Consider the following 19,874-nt stretch of genomic DNA (forward strand, 5'->3'; position numbering starts at 1 on the left):
TATTGTGGGGCAGGGTTTTCCCATGTCCTGAGTGAACAGATTAAAAAACAGACAAAGGTAGGATTCTCCTGACAGGCACAGGAAGGCCGAGACATACTGAATGGGATCTAGGCAGGACAATAACAGTTTGAGTCCAGGCCTGGGTCGATTTTTGGTTTAATTGGAAAATGCCTTTCAAGTGAGACTATCTAACTCAGAGAGGTGAGGGTTGATCAGATTTGTTTGGACAACAGTTGCCTTTGGCAGACCCATAAAACCCTGACTTCATTTCTCTCACTGAGAGTAGAAAAAAAATCTGTTTGAATAATAAATATCTGATCCAGAAAACCATGACAAAGTAAAAGGAAGAAAGTCCAGTGAAAACGCCGGCCTACAGGAGGTAGAGAAGGAAAGAGACAAGCTTATGAACTTGATTAAACCATTAACAACCTAACTGAGCCTTCCTGAGAGGAGAAGGAGAACACAGAAGGAAATAAAACACGAGAAGCACGTTCCAAACTTCAGAATGAGGCATTCAGTTGAATGATATGCTTGCAACCTTCAAAAGCTGTGGAAAGATAATGTTTGGAGGAGCATAAAGCAGAAACAACAAGACAAACTTGAAGCCTTCAAAACAGCTTCAGCTCAGGAGTTTGCTAAGGTTGAACTTCAGATGAATGTGAGCATGAGGGAGCAGCAGGATTAGAAGCAGGATTCACAGGTCTAAGCAGTCCTAGAGCTACAGGCAGTCACAGCAGTGAGTGTAGACGGTGCCCAAGTGTAGACAGAGCCCAAAGCAGGGGCTTCAAGTGGAAATGGAATTAAGGACCTTCCTTCCCTTCCTTCCTTCCTCTCTCCCTTCCTCTCTTCTTCCCTTCCTTCCTTCCTTCTTTCCTTCCTTCCTTCCTTCTCTCCCTCCCTCCTTTCCTTCCTCCCTTCCTTTCTCCCTTTCTCTCTCCCTCTCTCATCTCTTTCACATGCTGACTGGAAATGTACCACAAATAAAATCTGCAGCCCAGGATGTCACTGCTGCACATATCTAAACTCTGCAAGCAAGCACGAATGTTTTCAATGTCACTCGCTGGGAAAGGATACCATGTGTTTACCAGATAGGAAAACTTGGTGCCATAATCGATCTCCTGTTGTGAAAGCTCTGCCAGTGGAACTAAGTACCCAGGTCTTGGCCCTGGCCAGGTCTGGCAGATACTGGCTGGTATCTTTGAGAGGCAAAAACCAAGAAGACTTCTTTCCTTTCTGAGTCTCTGTTGTGGCCATAAAAAGCAATAAAGATGGCCTGGTTTATAGTAAGTGCTAAATTCTGGGAATCTAAATTTTCCTGTAAGTGTTCTAGCTCTGGGATGAGGCTTCAGACTTTTTGAAATCTTCAGAAAGTGTGGCAGAAAATAAAAAATGTACTCAGAGGCCAAAAATGAAGTAAAAGTCAAAATCCAGAAAAGTAAGTTGAAGTCAGAATCTGACTTAAGAACATCTGTCCAATAAAGACAAATGCTCTAGCCTTGAGTTTTGACAGCCACATGATCATGGATGTTATAAGAGACAAAACTGAGATCGATGCGAGATGGAGAGTTGGACCAGAGATCCCCTTACAAAGCTTGACTCCTTGGTCAAAGGTTGAACCAAAATGAAATGAACAATCAAATAAACAAACAAAAACCCGCCACCCCAAAGGCGACAACAAGGAAACTTGAATCTGTTAGCCTTGGTTGTGGACATAGGGAAAACTACCTCCCATGGGAAGTTGAAACTATAATGTGGTCTTCATGTGGTAATGCAGTCTAAAGTCATGCTACATATGTAATAATAATAACTCAGGCAAACAATTTTTTAAGTATTTACAAGTTGGTAATGCCCTCAGGCACCTGACAGAAGCAAATGCGAATCTTCTTGGAAAAATGTGCCAACAATCTATTCGTCAAAGAATTCCCTCAGAGAAAGCTTTGTTGAACATTAATTCACAATCAAAAATCATGAAATGGCTGGGCAAGGTGGCTCATGCCTGAATCCCAGCATTCTGGGAGGCTGAAGAGGGAGGATCACTTGAGGTCAGGAGTTTGAGATCAGTCTGGCCAACATGATAAAACCCCGTCTCTACTGAAAATACAAAAGTTTGCCAGTCATGGTGGCAAGGGCCTGTAATCCCGGCTACTTGGGATGCTGAGGCACAAGGATCACTTGAACCCGGGAGGCAGAGGTTTCAATGAGCTGAGATCATGCCACTGCACTCTAGCCTCAGTGACAGAGCAAGACTCTGTCTCAAAAATAAAAATAAAAATAATCATGAAATACACAAAATGTGAGAAGGTAAACCACCTTGAGAGAAGCAGCAAAAATAATAAGAATCAGACATGCAAAAATTGCAGATGTTGAGAATACCAGATACATAATATAAACTAAGTATGTTTAATAGAAGGGAATAAAGGAAGGACTGGAAAGTATAAGTAAAGAACAAGTCACCATAAATGAAAAGTAGATTAGTTGAAATTGAAAACTCAACAGAAGGTGCCCCTGCTTCTTCTAGTCAGGATGCTATCAGTGAAGTCATAATGGAGACCCTGATCTCCCGCACCTGCTCAGCACTAATGAAGCACCCCCCCATCTCAGGGTGTCAACAGAGGCCAAGTGGGAAACCTGGACTTCCATTCTCATCTTAAAATAACAAGCAGCACCCCTTCCACCAGCACAGTGTCAGAGGAGACCTGCTCAAACAGAAAATTTAATAAGATTGACAGCCTCATAACTCAGAATGTCCAGGATTCAACAGAAAATCTACCATCATAGCAAAGCCAGGAAAATTTTAACCTGAGTGTGAAAAAAGACACTGACATTGAGGTAGCAAAATGTTACAAATTTTCTGGCAAGCAGTTTTAAAGTAGACATCATACAAATGCTTCAACAAGCAATTACAAATACATTTGAAACAAAAATACAGAAAGTCTCAGCAAAGAAATAGAAGATAAAAGGAAGAATGAAATCGAAACTTTAAAAATGAAAACTACAAAATTTACAAGAAAAAAACAAACAACCCCATCAAAAAGTGGGCAAAGGACATGAACAGACACTTCTCAAAAGAAGACATTTATGCAGCCAAAAAACACATGAAAAAATGCTCACCATCACTGGCCATCAGAGAAATGCAAATCAAAACCACAATGAGATACCATCTCACACCAGTTAGAATGCCAATCATTAAAAAGTCAGGAAAAAACAGGTGCTGGAGAGGTTGTGGAGAAATAGGAACACTTTTACACTGTTGGTGGGACTGTAAACTAGTTCAACCACTGTGGAAGTCAGTGTGGCGATTCCTCAGGGATCTAGAACTAGAAATACCATTTGACCCAGCCATCCCATTACTGGGTATATACCCAAAGGACTATAAATCATGCTGCTATAAAGACACATGCACACGTATGTTTATTGAGACATTATTCACAATAGCAAAGACTTGGAACCAACCCAAATGTCCAACAATGATAGACTGGATTAAGAAAATGTGGCACATATACACCATGGAATACTATGCAGCCGTAAAAAATGATGAGTTCATGTCGTTTGTAGGGACATGGATGAAAATGGAAATCATCATTCTCAGTAAACTATCGCAAGAACAAAAAACCAAACACCGCATATTCTCACTCATAGGTGGGAACTGAACAATGAGAACACATGGACACAGGAAGGGGAACATCACACTCTGCGGACTGTTGTGGGTTGGGGGGAGGGGGTAGGGATAGCATTGGGAGATATACCTAATGCTAGATGACGAGTTAGTGGGTGCAGTGCACCAGCATGGCACATGTATACAGATGTAACTAACCTGCACATTGTGCACATGTACCCTAAAACTTAAAGTATAAGAATAATAATAAATGAAAAAAATGAAAACTACAATAACTGAAATAAAAATGCAATGGGAGGCCAGGCGCGGTGGCTCTCACCTGTAATCCCAGCACTTTGGGAGGCCGAGGTGGGTGGATCACAAGGTCAGGAGACTGAGACCATCCTGGCTAACATGATGAAACCCTGTCTCTACTTAAAAATATAAAAAATTAGCAGGGCATGGTGGTGGGCACCTGTAGTCCCAGCTACTCTGGAAGCTGAGGTAGGAGAATGGCGTGAACCCAGGAGGCGGCGCTTGCAGTGAGCCGAGATCGTGCCACTGCACTCCAGCCTGGGTGACAGCGTGAGACTCATCTCAAAAAACAAAAAAAACCTTCAATGGGGCTCTTGGCAGTGAATACAAAATTTAAAAATTAAAAAAAAAAAACTGGCGGGGCGTGACAGCTCACCCCTATAATCCCAGCACTTTGGGAGGCCAAGGCGGGCAGATCACGAGGTCAGGAGATGGAGACCATCTTGGCTAACACGGTAAAACCCCGTCTCTACTAAAAAATAGAAAAAATTAGCCAGGCATGGTGGTGGGCGCCTTTAGTCCCAGCTACTTAGGAGGCTGAGGCAGGAGAATGGTGTGAACCTGGGAGGCGGAGCTTGCAATGAGCCGAGATCGCGCCACTGCACTCCAGCCTGGGTGACAGAGCAAGACTCTGTCTCAAAAACAAAGCAAAATAAAACAGAACAAAACAAAACAAAACAAAACACTAAATGGATGGGCCCAGTAGCAGAAATGGGGAAGACAGAGGAAATAAAGTATTTTATCTGAACGACAGAGAGAAAATAGAATAAAATAAGTCTCAGGGACCTGTGTAACTATAACAATTATAAATAGGAAAAGATAAAGGGAGGTAAGGTTTCTACATTTTATTCAAACTAGCAAAGTATTGACAGCATTAGCCAGTGATAAGTTATGTATGTGTAATCTAATACCTAGAGCAACTACTAACAAAGCTCTATAAAGACATACTCAAAAGCACTACAGGGAAATCAAAATGAAATTCTAAATAATGTTCACAGAAGCCAGGAAACAGAAAATAGAGAAATAAAAAATAGAAGGAACAAACAGAAAATGAAAAGTAAAATAGCAGTCTCAAGCCCCAACCTTCAATAATTGCGTAAATGTAAATTGTCTAAACACACCACTTAAAAGACAGAAAATTGGCAGAGTGGCTAAAACACATATCTAACTATATCCATACCACGGAATCCTTTTCAGCAATAAAAAACAACAACTGATACATGCAACAAGTCAAATTAATCTTAAGAGCATTATGCTGAAAGAAAAAAAGCCCATTTCAAAGGTCACATATGTATGATTCCATTTATTTAACATTCTTGAAATAAAAATATTATAAAGACGGAAAACAGATTATTAGTTTCCAGGGCATAGAGATACGGAGTAAAGGTAGGAAGGGTGGCTATGACTACTAAAGGGTACCATGAGGGATATTTTTGTAATGATGATTTTGGTGATGGTTATACAGAACTACACTTGTGACAAAAATCTCGTAGAATTATATAACTCAGTGTATGAATGTAAATTTCTTGGTTTGGAAATTGTACTATCATTCCATTGGGGAAAACTTGACAAAGGGTACATGAGACTTCTCTGTACTATTTTTGTAACTTACTGAGAATATAAAGTTATTTCAAAATAAAATTTTAAAAAACTGAATGGGCAGGTTAATGAGAACCGAAGTTAAAAAGCAAAAACTAGAAATAAATGAAGGTAAATCTGAAAAACCACGTAGAATGCAACACAGAACAAGAAAAATGTGAAAACAGCAAAATGTGAAAAAAGAAGTTACAAAATATGGAGGACAGAATAAGATCAAATATTATCTAATTAGCATTGCAGAAGGAGAAAGTACAAGGAACAGGGGAAAGCCAAAACTAGAAGAGATAATGTTTGAAAAATCTTCTGGAATTTATGAAAGACATAAATGCTTGGATTTAATCCCCAGATGGGATTTTTTAAAAAGAGTCCACATATGGAAATATGATTACAAAACTAAAGAACATCAAAGACAAAGAGAAGATCTTTAAAAGGTGGAGAACATGAAAGTCTTGGTGCTAAACTTATGCAACTTTGGATGCCCTGAAGGAATGGCATCCATTCTGGTGGAAAACAATCCAGACTAAAACTGCTGAAGGAACTCCAACTCCACCAGGCATGAAACTATACTCAAACTGAGACTGTGCCCAAAAGAGGAAGCTTGGGGGTTTTGTGGTTTTACTTGCCTTTGGTCTTGCCTTTAGATTAATAACCAGTGGTTTTGATTTCTTTGGCTATTAATACATAAGTTCAAAGATATTTAATTTTGAAATTTAATTTTCTGTTATAATTTGATAATAGGAAGGGATTCATATTGCTAAAATTTGGGGCATTTTTATATTTCTGACATTGAATTGTTAGCATATCTTGGTACTATCATTTTGTGTCACTATATAATTGCCAATGAGCAATATTGAACATTTGGGGGCCTCAGAGTTAATTTAACTAGTATACTTACTCTTCTAACCCATTCCAGTCATTGAGGGTATCTAAATTGCCAAACCTGTTCCAAAGGATGAAATCCAAAGGAAGCAGTGTTTGATATTGGGAGCACAAGCTTTATGGAAATGCAGCAGTACAGTCCTGATAAACTGTTCATCTAGTCCTTCCAGGGGAGCCAGGAGTGAAGGGAACATAAATCTGGAGAGTGTTGGGGGAGACTGCCATTCCTCTTGTCTTGTGTTTCCATGAGACGATCACCAGTGTAGCCCCCATTCCCTCCCCAGTCCCCATGTAAGTAGTCACACTGAGGGTGGAAGGGTCTTCTCTCACTGGCAGGTTAGGTTGAAGAAATGGATTAAGCCTGGCTCAGCCCTTCCTGGGCTTCCTCCTTCCAACTGCCTGCCCACTGAGAAAGTACATTCTCTCTGTTCCTAGGCCCACCCCTGCTCTTCCAGTTATTGTGCTCTGCTTGTAAGAGGATAGGTGAGTTTACTCCACAGAATTGGTATTAGGAAGCCAATTGTGACATCCAAGCCACACTCTCCAAAACAGCTTTTACCAAAAACACTGAGCTACTATTTTCATTGCTATTGGACTTTTATTCTTTATTTCTCAAGTAGTTCCAGATTTATGAATGAAGTTGTTTATTGGCCCCCAAAAGTCCCAACAATGTGCTCAGCTGGCTCTGGTCAGCATGTGTGGAGCTAGTTGCTAGTTCTCCTCTTTCCTCTCCTTCATGACCTTAAGAGAGTTTCTTCAGGTAAAGAATTCTACAGAAAACAGATGGTCCATTCAGCCAGTTGCCCCTTCAACCTGACTTCTCTGCTGTTCCTTTCTAAGGAGCCAGCCCCTACCTCCCATTGACCTGATGTAAGGATCATCTTTATTTTATTTCCTATTAAGCTGATACATTTTTAAAGATGTCATGGGAGATGAAGAACAAGAGCATAGGTATACTTTATCAAAAACTACATCCTCAGGGTGCAATGGCTCATGCCTGTGATCCTAGGATTTTGGGAGGCCAAGGTGGAAGGATTGCTTGAGGGCAGGAGTTCGAGATCAGCTTGGGCAACATGGTAAGACCCCCATCTCTACAAAAAAATGAAAAAAATTGGTCTGGTATGGTTGGCAGGCACCTGTGGTCTTGGCTACTTAAGAGGCTGAGATGGGAGGATCGCTTGAGCCTGGGAGGTTGAGGCTGCTGTGAGCTGTGGTCATGCCACTGCACTCTGGCCTGGGTGACAGAGCAAGATCCTGTCTCAAAAAAAATTACCTCCTCAAAATTCTCTGAAGACACCTATTCAGGTGTAGACAGTATATATCAGGACATGGACTATGGAAAACATTCTAAGGATAAGGAATCTCCAGATATTATTGCCTCTCATTAAAAAATGATGAGGCCAGGTGTGGTGGCTCACACCTGTAATCACGCCTGTAATCCCAGCTACTTGGGAGGCCAAGGCAGGAGAATCACTTGAACCCGGGGACAGAGGTCGCAGTGAGTCAAGATCGCACCATTGCACTCCAGCCTGGGCAACCAATAAGAGTGAAACTCCGTCTCAAAAATAAATAAATAAAAATAAAAACCCCATTGTCTCAGCCCAAAATCTCCCTAAGCTGATAAGCAACTTCAGCAAAGTCTCAGGATACAAAATCAGTGTACAAAAATCACAAGCATTCTTATACACCAATAACAGACAAACAGAGAGCCAAATCATGACTGAACTCCCATTCACAATTGCTTCAAAGAGAATAAAATACCTAGGAATCCAACTTACAAGGGATGTGAAGGATCTCTTCAAGGAGAACTACAAACCACTGCTCAAGGAAATAAAAGAGGATACAAACAAATGGAAGAACATTCCATGCTCATGGGTAGGAAGAATCAATATCATGAAAATGGCCACACTGCCCAAGGTAATTTATAGATTCAATGCCATCCCCATCAAGCTACCAATGACTTTCTTCACAGAATTGGAAAAAACTACTTTAAAGTTCATATGGAACCAAAAAAGAGCCCGCATCGCCAAGTCAATCCTAAGCCAAAAGAACAAAGCTGGAGGCATCACACTACCTGACTTCAAACTATACTACAAGGCTACAGTAACAAAAACAGCATGGTACTGGTACCAAAACAGAGATATAGATCAATGGAACAGAACGGAGCCCTCAGAAATAATGCCGCATATCTACAACTATCTGATTTTTGACAAACCTGAGAAAAACAAGCAATGGGGAAAAGATTCCCTATTTAATAAATGGTGCTGGGAAAACTGGCTAGCCATATGTAGAAAGCTGAAACTGGATCCCTTCCTTACACCTTATACAAAAATCAATTCAAGATGGATTAAAGACTTAAACGTTAGACCTAAAACCATAAAAACCCTAGAAGAAAACCTATGCATTACCATTAAGGACATAGGCATGGGCGAGGACTTCATATCTAAAACACCAAAAGCAATGGCAACAAAAGCCAAAATTGACAAATGGGATCTAATTAAACTAAAGAGCTTCTGCACAGCAAAAGAAACTACCATCAGAGTGAACAGGCAACCTACAAAATGGGAGAAAATTTTCGCAACCTACTCATCTGACAAAGGGCTAATATCCAGAATCTACAAAAAACTCAAACAAATTTACAAGAAAAAAACAACCCCATCAAAAAGTGGGCAAAGGACATGAACAGACACTTCTCAAAAGAAGACATTTATGCAGCCAAAAAACACATGAAAAAATGCTCACCATCACTGGCCATCAGAGAAATGCAAATCAAAACCACAATGAGATACCATCTCACACCAGTTAGAATGCCAATCATTAAAAAGTCAGGAAAAAACAGGTGCTGGAGAGGATGTGGAGAAATAGGAACACTTTTACACTGTTGGTGGGACTGTAAACTAGTTCAACCCTTGTGGAAGTCAGTGTGGTGATTCCTCAGGGATCTAGAACTAGAAATACCATTTGACCCAGCCATCCCATTACTGGGTATATACCCAAAGGACTATAAATCATGCTGCTATAAAGACACATGCACACGTATGTTTATTGCGGCACTATTCACAATAGCAAAGAGTTGGAACCAACCCAAATGTCCAACAATGATACACTGGATTAAGAAAATGTGGCACATATACACCATGGAATACTATGCAGCCATAAAAAATGATGAGTTCATGTCGTTTGTAGGGACATGGATGAAATTGGAAATCATCATTCTCAGTAAACTATCGCAAGAACAAAAAACCAAACACCGCATATTCTCACTCATAGGTGGGAATTGAACAATGAGAACACATGGACACAGGAAGGGGAACATCACACTCTGGGGCCTGTTGTGGGGTGTGGGGAGGGGGTAGGGATAGCATTGGGAGATATACCTAATGCTAGATGACGAGTTAATGGGTGCAGCACACCAGCATGGCACATGTATACAGATGTAACTAACCTGCACATTGTGCACATGTACCCTAAAACTTAAAGTATAATAATAATAAAATAAAATAAAATAAAAATAAAAATAAAAAAAGAAAAACTGGTGTATTTCATAATCATCAGAGACAGTTGTACACAAAGTTTTCAAAAAGCCACAATGACTATCGTCTCCATCAAAAGAACAAGAAAGAGGCAAAAAATTACAAATATAATGTCTGCATCTTGTAAACAGCTAGCCAATAAGAAAACCAAAATAATAAGCTTACTTTCACCCTACCTTCCTGAAAAATTAAGCTTCTCAGCAAAGAAAATGGGGAGTATCATTATTCACTAGACAAGACTGCAGGAAAATGTTCAAGAGGCAAACCATCTGTTGACAGAAGAGAGGTGCAGTAATACAAAGTCCAGCTCTAACATCAACTTTGGGTTAGCCATAAAACGGTTGATGCCTCAGTTTCTTCATCTGTATCTTCGAAATTACAGTCTAGTATATGAGCCACATTTGCATTATTTCAATGAGCTACATATTGACATTGCATTACCATTAAAGCAGTTTAAAATATGTAGTTTTAAAAGTACAAGTAATGGCCTGCTACAAAATGCCATCTTGAGCACTGAAAGATGGGGAAGCTAACATTTACAAGAGCCTTCTTAAAAATCTGGCTGGGCGCGGTGGCTTATGCCTGTAATCCCAGCACTTTGGGAGGCCGAGGTGGGTGGATCACGAGGTCAGGAGATCGAGACCATCCTGGCTAACACGGTGAAACCCCATCTCTACTAAAAATACAAAAAATTAGCCAGGCATGGTGGCGGGTGCCTGTAGTCCCAGCTACTGGGAAGGCTGAGGCAGGAGAATGGTGTGAACCCGGGAGGCAGAGTTTACAGTGAGCCAAGATCACGCCACTGCACTCCAGCCTGGGCAACAGAGCAAGACTCTGTCTAAAAATAAATAAATAAATAAATAACACACAGGCTGGGCGTGTTGGCTCATGCCTGTGATCCCGGTACTTTGGGAGGCCGAGACAGGTGGATCACCTGAGGTCAGGAGTTTGAGACCAGCCTAGCCAACATGAAACCCCATCTCTACTAAAAAACACAAAAATTAGCCAGGCGTGGTGGTGGGCGCCTGTAATCCCAGCTACTCGGAAGGCTGAGGCAGGAGAATGGTTTAAACCTGGGAGGCAGAGGTTGCAGTGAGCTGAGATCATGCCATTGCACTCCAACCTAGGTGACAAGAGCAAAACTCCGTCTCAAAAATAAATAAATAAAGCACACCATGAAGGTGTTGTTATTTGTCAAAAGAAAAGCAGATTCTTACGGCTCACTGCAGCCTTGATAAGAAGGTGCATCTGTCCTCAGGCTCAGGTGATCCTCCCACCTCAGCTTCCCAAGTAGCTGGAACTATAGGCACGCACCACCACATCTGGCTAATTTTTCTTATTTTTGTAGAGGTGAGGCCTCGCTGTGTTGCCGAGGCTGGTCTCAAACTCCTGGGCTCAAGCAATCCACCCACTTCGGCCTCCCAAAGTGCTGGGATTACAGGTGTGAGCCACCGCCCCTGGCTGTAGAGTGATTCTTTAAAATAGATGTAATGATACCTAAGATGAGGCTCAAAGTGCTTAAGTATCTTTTCCAGTGTCAGAACCAGTGGATGAGGGAGGACGTTCCAGAACATGTATTCTTTTTTTAAGTTAATTTGTTGTGTAGTTATTTATTTACTTTTAGAAACAGGGACTTGGGGGCCGGGCGCGGTGGCTCACGCCTGTAATCCAGCACTTTGGGAGGCCGAGGCGGGTGGATCACGAGGTCAGGAGATCGAGACCATCCTGGCTAACATGGTGAAAGCCTGTCTCTACTAAAAATACAAAAAATTAGCCGGGTGTGGTGGCAGGTGCCTGTAGTCCCAGCTACTCGGGAGGCTGAGGCAGGAGAATGGCGTGAACCCAGGAGGCGGAGCTTGCAGTGAGCCAAGATCATGCCACTGCACTCCAGCCTGGGCGACAGAGTGAGACTCCATCTCAAAAAAAAAAAAAAAAAAAAGAAAAGGAAAGAAACAGGGACTTGGTCTGTCACCCAGACTGGAGTGTAATGGCATGCTATCATAGCTCTTTGCAACCTCAAACTCCTGGGTCCAAGCTATCCTCCTGTCTTGGCCTCCCAAAGTGCTGGGATTACAGGCATGAGCATTGTGCCCAGCTGAAATATATATTTTTGTTACTGGTCTATGCTCCTTCTGGTTCATCCCACAAGAGATGCCACTAACCCATCATCAAAACAACACATGTTTTGTACGGTTTGTAGAAATAGTGATGGATCTGCTGTAACCATATATATGATTAACAATAATAAGAGTCTTGGCAAGGATAAGGTGGGCTGCCAGTTTGTGGATGTGAAATAGAGCAGAGACCTTGTCTGCCAAGGGATCTTACTAATATTTCATTAGTTCCTCTTCCGTTCAGCCCTTGGACAATCACTACCAGCCACCACCACCACCACCAATGTTACCATTTATTGAGTGTTCAGTGTATTCCAAGTACTGTGTTGAGTACTTTACACAAATAATATAATTTCATTCTTGCAACATCTCTAAGAGACAGATATTACCAGCTTTACAGATGAAGAAACTGAGGTTTAGAAAGTTTAAGTGACTTTTTGGAGGTCATCTAGCTACTGGAATTAGGATTCAATTTATGGTATGTTCATTTACACATTTTAATATGCCCTTTTGTGATTATTGCCAAATAACTTTCCACAGTCCATAACTGTTTTCCTCTCTGAGGGGAGCCAAGTAGAGTAGACTCTTTAATTAAGGGCCTGGACTCAAAGTTTTAATTTCTTTGTACCCTACTATTAACTAGCTGTATGATTGTGGATTTGTCTCTGAACCTGTTTTCCTTGTCTAAATAATGGAAATAAATAGCAAGTATTCTCTCTAGCTAATTATTTTGTAAAACATACAGTTCTTCAAATGTATGTGATATGATGCTGTAATTATTCTCTCTATACTCTGACAAAGACTGACAATGCACAGATGTCAATATAAACTCAGTTTTCATTAAAATTTACCTGATATCAGTCATAGCAGCCTCTGCACATTGGAAAAAAAAACTTACTAAGAACAAAGAGATGGTCTCTTTTTTTTTATTATTATTATACTTTCAGTTTTAGGGTACATGTGCACATTGTGCAGGTTAGTTACATATGTATACATGTGCAATGCTGGTGTGCTGCACCCACTAACTCTCTTTAACTTCTTTTTTCTTCGATTGAATTTGGTTTCACAAACGTGAAATAGCACCTATTTTTCTATCTTCCTTTAATCTTTCTTATTTACTCCCCGTAACTAATCCAGACCCCTTCACGGGACAACAAGAGAAGTGAGAAGTTAGGCAAGCTGTCAGGAACGTAGCAAAAGAGCTGTGAGGGAATTTATTAGGCCTCTACCATGGGACAGATACTGTGATCTGTGGTGTGTGCGTGTGCATTCTTATCACCGAATCCTCATGTGGAAGTTAATTGATCAACAGCTGTGACGGTGCTTGGAAAACAATGGTTACTGTCAGATATAGACAAAATGCAAAGTAAAGCTGGTGGGAATTAAGCATCATGTTTCTTTAAATTATTTAATAATTATCACAAATTCCCAATCATTACCATTCTGCCTCCGATCTAGAAAGGGAACTCAGGTAACCTATGCCTAGAAAACCTTCCCTTTTCTAGTTTGAAAAGCCACCTTCAGGCCGGGCACGGTGGCTCATGCCTGTAATCCCAGCACTTTGGGAGGCCGAGGCGGGCAGATCATGGGGTCAGGAGATCGAGACCATCCTGGCTAACACGGTGAAACTCTGTCTCTACTAAAAATACAAAAAGTTAGCCGGGTGTGGTGGCACAGGCCTGTAACCCCAGCTACTCGGGAGGCTGAGGCAGGAGCAGGAGAATTGCTTGGACCAGGGAGGCAGAGGTTATAGTGAGCCCGAGACTGTGTCACTGCACTCCAGCCTGGGTGACAGAATGAGACTCCGTCTCAAAAAAAAAAAAAAAAAAAGAAAGAAAGAAAGAAAGAAAAGCTACCTTCAATTATGCGGCTTCTCAAATTTTATTTATTTTTTTATTTTATATTTTATTTTATTTTATTTATTTTATTTTATTTTATTTTATTTATTTTATTTTATTTTATTTTATTTTATTTTATTTTTGAGACGGAGTCTTGCTCTGTTGCCCAGGCTGGAGTGCAGTGGCCCGATCTCGGCTCACTGCAAGCTCCACCTCCCGGGTTCACACCATTCTCCTGCCTCAGCCTCCCGAGTAGCTGGGACTACAGGCGCCTGCCACCACGCCCGGCTAATTTTTTGTATATTTAGTAGAGATGGGGTTTCACCATGTTAGGCAGGATGGTCTTGATCTCCTGACCTCACGATCTGCCCGCCTCAGCCTCCCAGAGTGCTGGGATTACAGGCGTGAGCCACCGCGCCTGGCCTCAGATTTTATTTACTCCATAGTATTTGCTACTGGTAGAGAGACAGCAAATTCCTCTTTGCCTCTCCTAAAATTCTTGGCCTTGCCTATTCTGCTTGTCACCGAATAAAATTTCCTCTATGACAAAAGGAAACCTGACTTGTTTCAGCAGCTACAGGACTGTCCACGTGAAAAGCCCATGTCAGGCTATAGTACTGAGTCTTAACTAGAAGCTTGCATGAGCAACTAATCAGCAGTGTGTTAAAACCTTCTGCAACAATACACTTTGCTGGATGCTGTGCTGTCACTGCCTCTAGCGAGTTGGTTGGAGAAACATAATGCCAGAACCGTGATTATGAGAAAGAGAGGGAGAGAGAGGGAAAGCAAGCACAATTTGGAATCAAAACAAAACTTAGCCGGGCACAGTGGTTCACACCTGTAATCCCAGCACTTTGGGAGGCTGAGGTGGGTGGATCACTTGAGGCCAGGAGTTCAAGACCAGCCTGGCCAACATGGTGAAACCCCATTTCTACTAAAAATACAAAAATTAGCTGGGCATAGTGGCGCACGCCTGTAATCCCAGTTACTTGGGAGGCCGAGGCACGAGAATTGCTTGAACCGAGGAGGCAGAGGTTGCAGTGAGCCAAGATCACACCACTGCACTCTAGCCTGGGCAACAGAGTGAGACTCCATCTCAAAAAAAAAAAACAAAAAAAAACCCAAAACTTAAATTCAAAGGAAAGGCATTTTTTTAAGAAAAAAATGCTTTAAAATAATTAACAGACATTTCTGATATAAATGTATCATTTGTAAATGATATAAATGGCAGGCCCCGTCTATCCCAGACAGAAAAAGATGCAAAATAGAGCAGAAGCCATCCTACTAGAAAAGTGAGCTGTACAAGGTTACCTTTAGCTTAAAATAAAGGCCACTGTACAGCAAGGTTATTCGTACAGTACAAGGCAAGGGCATGGAGGGTTTTAGTAGCTTGATTCTAAAGAAACTTCAGGTCTGAAAAAATAACTAAAAATAAGACTTAAACATGAAAGATAACAAGAAAATCAAGGAAAATCAAATAAAGTAAGCAAGGAATAGCAAAACGTATAAACGTTAACAAAATGAGTCCCTAAGCCTAGAGAAAGAAACTGGCTCGTGACAAGTATCTCCTGCGATCTGGACCTACATGTTGTTTTCACCCCTTCAACCTTTCCCCTACTCCCTTCCCCGAAACATATGCACACACAAAGCCATCGACCATTGTGGACTTTAACCCTATTTTGTTTGTCTTTTACTTAATGCTCGTATTTTTTACTTTTTTCACTTTTCCTCTCACTTGAGCCAAAAATACTGTCTCTACCATCACCTGAACTTCCTCACACCTTTTAGAGTCGGGGTGGCCTCCCACCGGCTAGATCTGGATCTAAGACTTTCAAGTTTTCTCATCTCAGCTAAATCTTCCAGACATTCTTTAATCGCAGGTTTTAAAAATTTTCTGGTTCTGTATGTCTGATTCTCCAGTATAACTTTTTTCATGAATCCCAGGGATATTTAAAGTCTTACCTATATACAGTTTGTTCTATTATATTTAATTTAAAGTTAGTGGTCTTGATTTTTTTTACTTTCCATGATCTCAAACATCAAATATTATGAATTCAATTTCTACACCAGATAGATAAGCAGAACAAGTTAAAGTTCCACAAAACCTGGGGGAGACTGAAGGCTTGTTAAGCAAAATCTCTAGTTAGAGATTCCACAAAAGAAGTGATACATTACTGGATTCTGATCATGAAGCCAGGCGGTACCAGGAGTTGTTTTATAGGCACTGCCATGTGCTATAAGCTAGGGTTCTAGACTTACAGAAATTCTTTATCCTAAGTTTAGGTTGAATCTTTTGAAATCAAGAGTCTTTCCCTCTCATAGTTTATAACTCCTTTTATAAATATGGATGGATTAATCATATTTGTTCTTAAAATGTGAGCCAACTGATATCAGGTTAATGTCAATTTATGAGGTTCATCTGATACAATATTTATTCTTTTCTTTAAAGTAATTTAGATGATGGGAAGAATACCAAAATGTATGGTTTAGAAAAGGTGATAAATACATAACTGCAGACATAAATGCTAACAAGCCAAACAGCTATCCTAAAGGAATTTGGCAAGTTTAAACACTAAAATTTCTTTTCTTTTTCTTTTTTCTTCTTTTTTAGTGAAGGGTCTCACTCTGTCACCCTGGCTGAAGTGCAGTGGTGTGATCATGGCTCACTGCAGCCTCAAACTTCTGGGCTCAAGTGATCCTCCTGCCTCCATCTCCTCAAGTCTAGGATTACAGGCATGAGCTGCTGTACACAGCCTAAAATTTCTAATAGAAGAATTTAACAACACTAAAAGCTGCCAAAATAATAATGGTAACATAGAACATGGATCTTAAAGCGTGAGTCACACGTGTATTGTACCTATCACTTATTTAAACTAGAACACTATATAGCATCAAATACTTCAAAACAAGCTAGATACTCTGGAATTAAGCCAGCAGAAACCCATATGGCTGGACCAGACACTGTGGCACACACCTATAATCCCAGTGCTTTGGGAGGCCAAGTAGGTGGATCACTTGAGCTCAAGAGTTCGAGACCAGCCTGGCCAACATGGCGAAACCCTGTCTCTACTAAAAATAAAAATTAAAAAAAAAAGAAGAAAAGAAAAAAAAGAAACCCATATGGTTAGAGTGAAACATTTGTCTTAAGCCTCTTGTTGTTATCTCAGCATGAACATACACATTGGAAAATACCACTTCCCAAACAAAAGCTTAACTAAGACCTATCCAGTAATAATTCAATTTTATAAAAATAGAACTATGGTGTGTACCAAGTTTCATACTGGTCAGAGTCAGACCGTTTACCTAAATTGCTTTTGTTATATGCAGGTAAATGTTGTATGTCAAGAATAAAGGCAAAATCAGGACTGTTATGTGACAATCAAAAATATAATGGTAATGTCAACACTAACCATTTGAAATCATCTCTCTTGCCTTAAATTTATACCTAGCAATAAAAAATATATATTTGTCTTATATGAAATATGTGAATTTCGTGATCTGGAAGCTCTAGTAGTAATTTTCACATGATGATTGATGTAGCCATAGCATAGGGTCTCAAGTTAACAATGAATTTTCCTTTACAAAAGATGAGGCCCAAATTCAGTGATTCATTAACTCAAATAAAAGTCTAGACTCTAGTTTCTAATTTATTTTTATGTTTACCACATCCTACAGAAACTCTCATAACATATGTTCTACCAACAGGAAAATCGACACAGAGGTAGGATAAAGGACCGGCTCCAACTGATGTAATTTATAATAGTAGCAAAGACAGGGAATCAAATAAAAAATGCAACTTAGCCTCTGAGGTCCCCAGACTCAGTTATATAATGGCCCAGCTACTGAGAGAAAACTCTTCAGCATCAAATAAGGAATATTTGAAATTTTTAAAAATTCATATGAGCTATTAGAATTAAATACTGGATTGCCATGTAGTTTAAAGGCTTGCATTGTGATTTTGAAAATAATTTATATTTATCAAGTGCCTACTAAATACTAAATAAGTTACTTAGCATTTCTCTCAGTCCTTATTAACTCCATATTACAGGTAGGGAAACATGCTAGGTGAAGTAACTTGACTATTGCCCTGTGCTAGAACCATAATTTGAATCTATTCATGCTATATGACTTCTTTTATAAAAGAAGCACTAAAAATTTCTCTTCTGTAAGAACTTTCTGATACATATATACTTACAAACACCTCTTGTGGCAATAAATTAAAGAAACATGATCCCATCTAAAAAAATAAGCATCTTTTAGATATATTGTTCTCTTCCAAGATTTAATTCCATTCTTTTGACAGATAATCTAATAAGTTTGGTACTCACACTTAAGTCTCTCCTAAAGATTCACATGTAAATTGTCCTGTTTCTCAAACAGAACAGATATATGCAATAAATAAGTGCAAATTTTCCTTTCAAAAACTAGCCCATTTACTGGACTATCTTCTTTATTTTCTCTCTCCATTTTACATACCATTCCTCAAATATATTCCTAACAGGTAATCAGCGTACCTGATTGTCTGATACTGTGCTCTTTGTAAGTTGGTTATGTAGCCCAGTACTTTTAAACATATTTTATGGAGACATTAAATTTTTTTTTATTTCAAACATAGCCATGTCACATATGGGTAAACAACAGTGAATCACTTAAAGAAGACTGCCACATCCACCGTCTTTCCAATTGCTCTCTCTGTGGCTACGATTAGTGCCTTTACTTCCTCTCTGCGTGCCTGAAGACACTTTTTCATTCCCTGTGAGTAAAAATTCGAGAAGTCCTCCCAACATTGAAGCAAACTGCTGCTACCCTACTCACAAGGAACCTCAAACTAAAGGCAACTCTTCTGAGAAAGGTCGATTGTAAAATCACAGGGACAAGAGGCTGACCCAAAGACTCGGGCCCCTTTGGATAGCACCACAAAGGCCCCCTCAGACAGCACCTGCCAGGACTCTCACCAAATTTACTGCCACCCTCTGAGTAGCTATTTACCTGCTTCCATGTCTCCCTGGGGCTTGGGTGCTGCGCAGTAACAGCAGTCCAAGAAGATGACATAGTTAACAACATTGAAGAACAGACCGATAATTCCAGCACTGAGAACCAGTATCGGCTCCTCTGTCTTCTGGGGATTGATGTACCTTTTGATGGCTTCAACCAGGATGCTGAACATCAGTGCCACCGCAAAAATGGTGTTCCCAAATGCTCCCACAACATCTGCCCGAAGAAAGCCGTAAGTGCTCTTCTTGTGCTGTTTTATGTTACTGGCCCTTACACCAAAAAAACCTATGATCATGGACACAAAGTGGGAAAGGACGGCAAAAGCATCGGAGGCCAAGGAGAGGGAGTTGCCAACGTAAGCGATCACTAGTTCCATCACAAAGAGGAGGATGCTAACGACGCACATGAGGATTAAACGGAAGCTTCTTCCGGAGTATCGCCCCATGGCGGCTCGGTGCCCTGGCAGTTCCTCTCCCTTTCTTGGGAAGGCTGAGCTGCTAGGGAAGCAGCTATAGATTCAGTGATTACAACTCCTGGGTAACTCTTCCCTTCAGCCCTCCGGCGCTTGTCATATTTGGAAATCACCTTTTATAGGTTGCTATAAAGCCATAAAACAGTTTAAAGGGCAATTAAGCAAGAGATGTCACGTGAGCCAGGATTTATGGAAATACAAGACACTGGCTTCAGATATGGACTTGAGAGACTGTTTTGTTTGTGCATGTGTGTGTTTAATTACAGACGTCAAGAGCTTCTGTGTCCTTGAGTCATGTAGAAGCTCATCAGTGGCGGTGGCCTTTCCAGCTTCCATGCTCCGTGTGTGCAGCAACAGCTCAGGTGAAGCAAGTCATTTGACATAAGCAATTACATCTTGTCCACCTGGTGTGCAGTTCTGAATGTCATTTACTGTGTGAAGTAGGGAATATTCGAGGGGTCACCCTACTTCCAAACATTATAAGACAAAAGAAATATTCCTCATATTCAGGAAACCTTTAAACTGGAAGAGCTG

General features: G+C 40.6%; 1 protein-coding gene across 1 annotated transcript in view; it reads right to left on the reverse strand.

Moving 5' to 3' along the window:
• Positions 1–19,393, reverse strand: part of SLC30A10 (solute carrier family 30 member 10) — a 45,696-nt gene extending 26,303 nt beyond the window's left edge. Inside the window, exon 1 of the mRNA XM_055379367.2 lies at positions 18,863–19,393. Within this exon, the coding sequence (XP_055235342.2) occupies positions 18,863–19,313 (451 nt within the window). The 5' untranslated portion in view covers positions 19,314–19,393. The remainder of the gene's footprint in view (positions 1–18,862) is intronic.
• Between the last annotated feature and the right edge of the window lie 481 nt (positions 19,394–19,874).

This window comes from Gorilla gorilla, chromosome 1 (assembly GCF_029281585.2).
Source record: "Gorilla gorilla gorilla isolate KB3781 chromosome 1, NHGRI_mGorGor1-v2.1_pri, whole genome shotgun sequence".
NCBI lineage: Eukaryota > Metazoa > Chordata > Mammalia > Primates > Hominidae > Gorilla > Gorilla gorilla.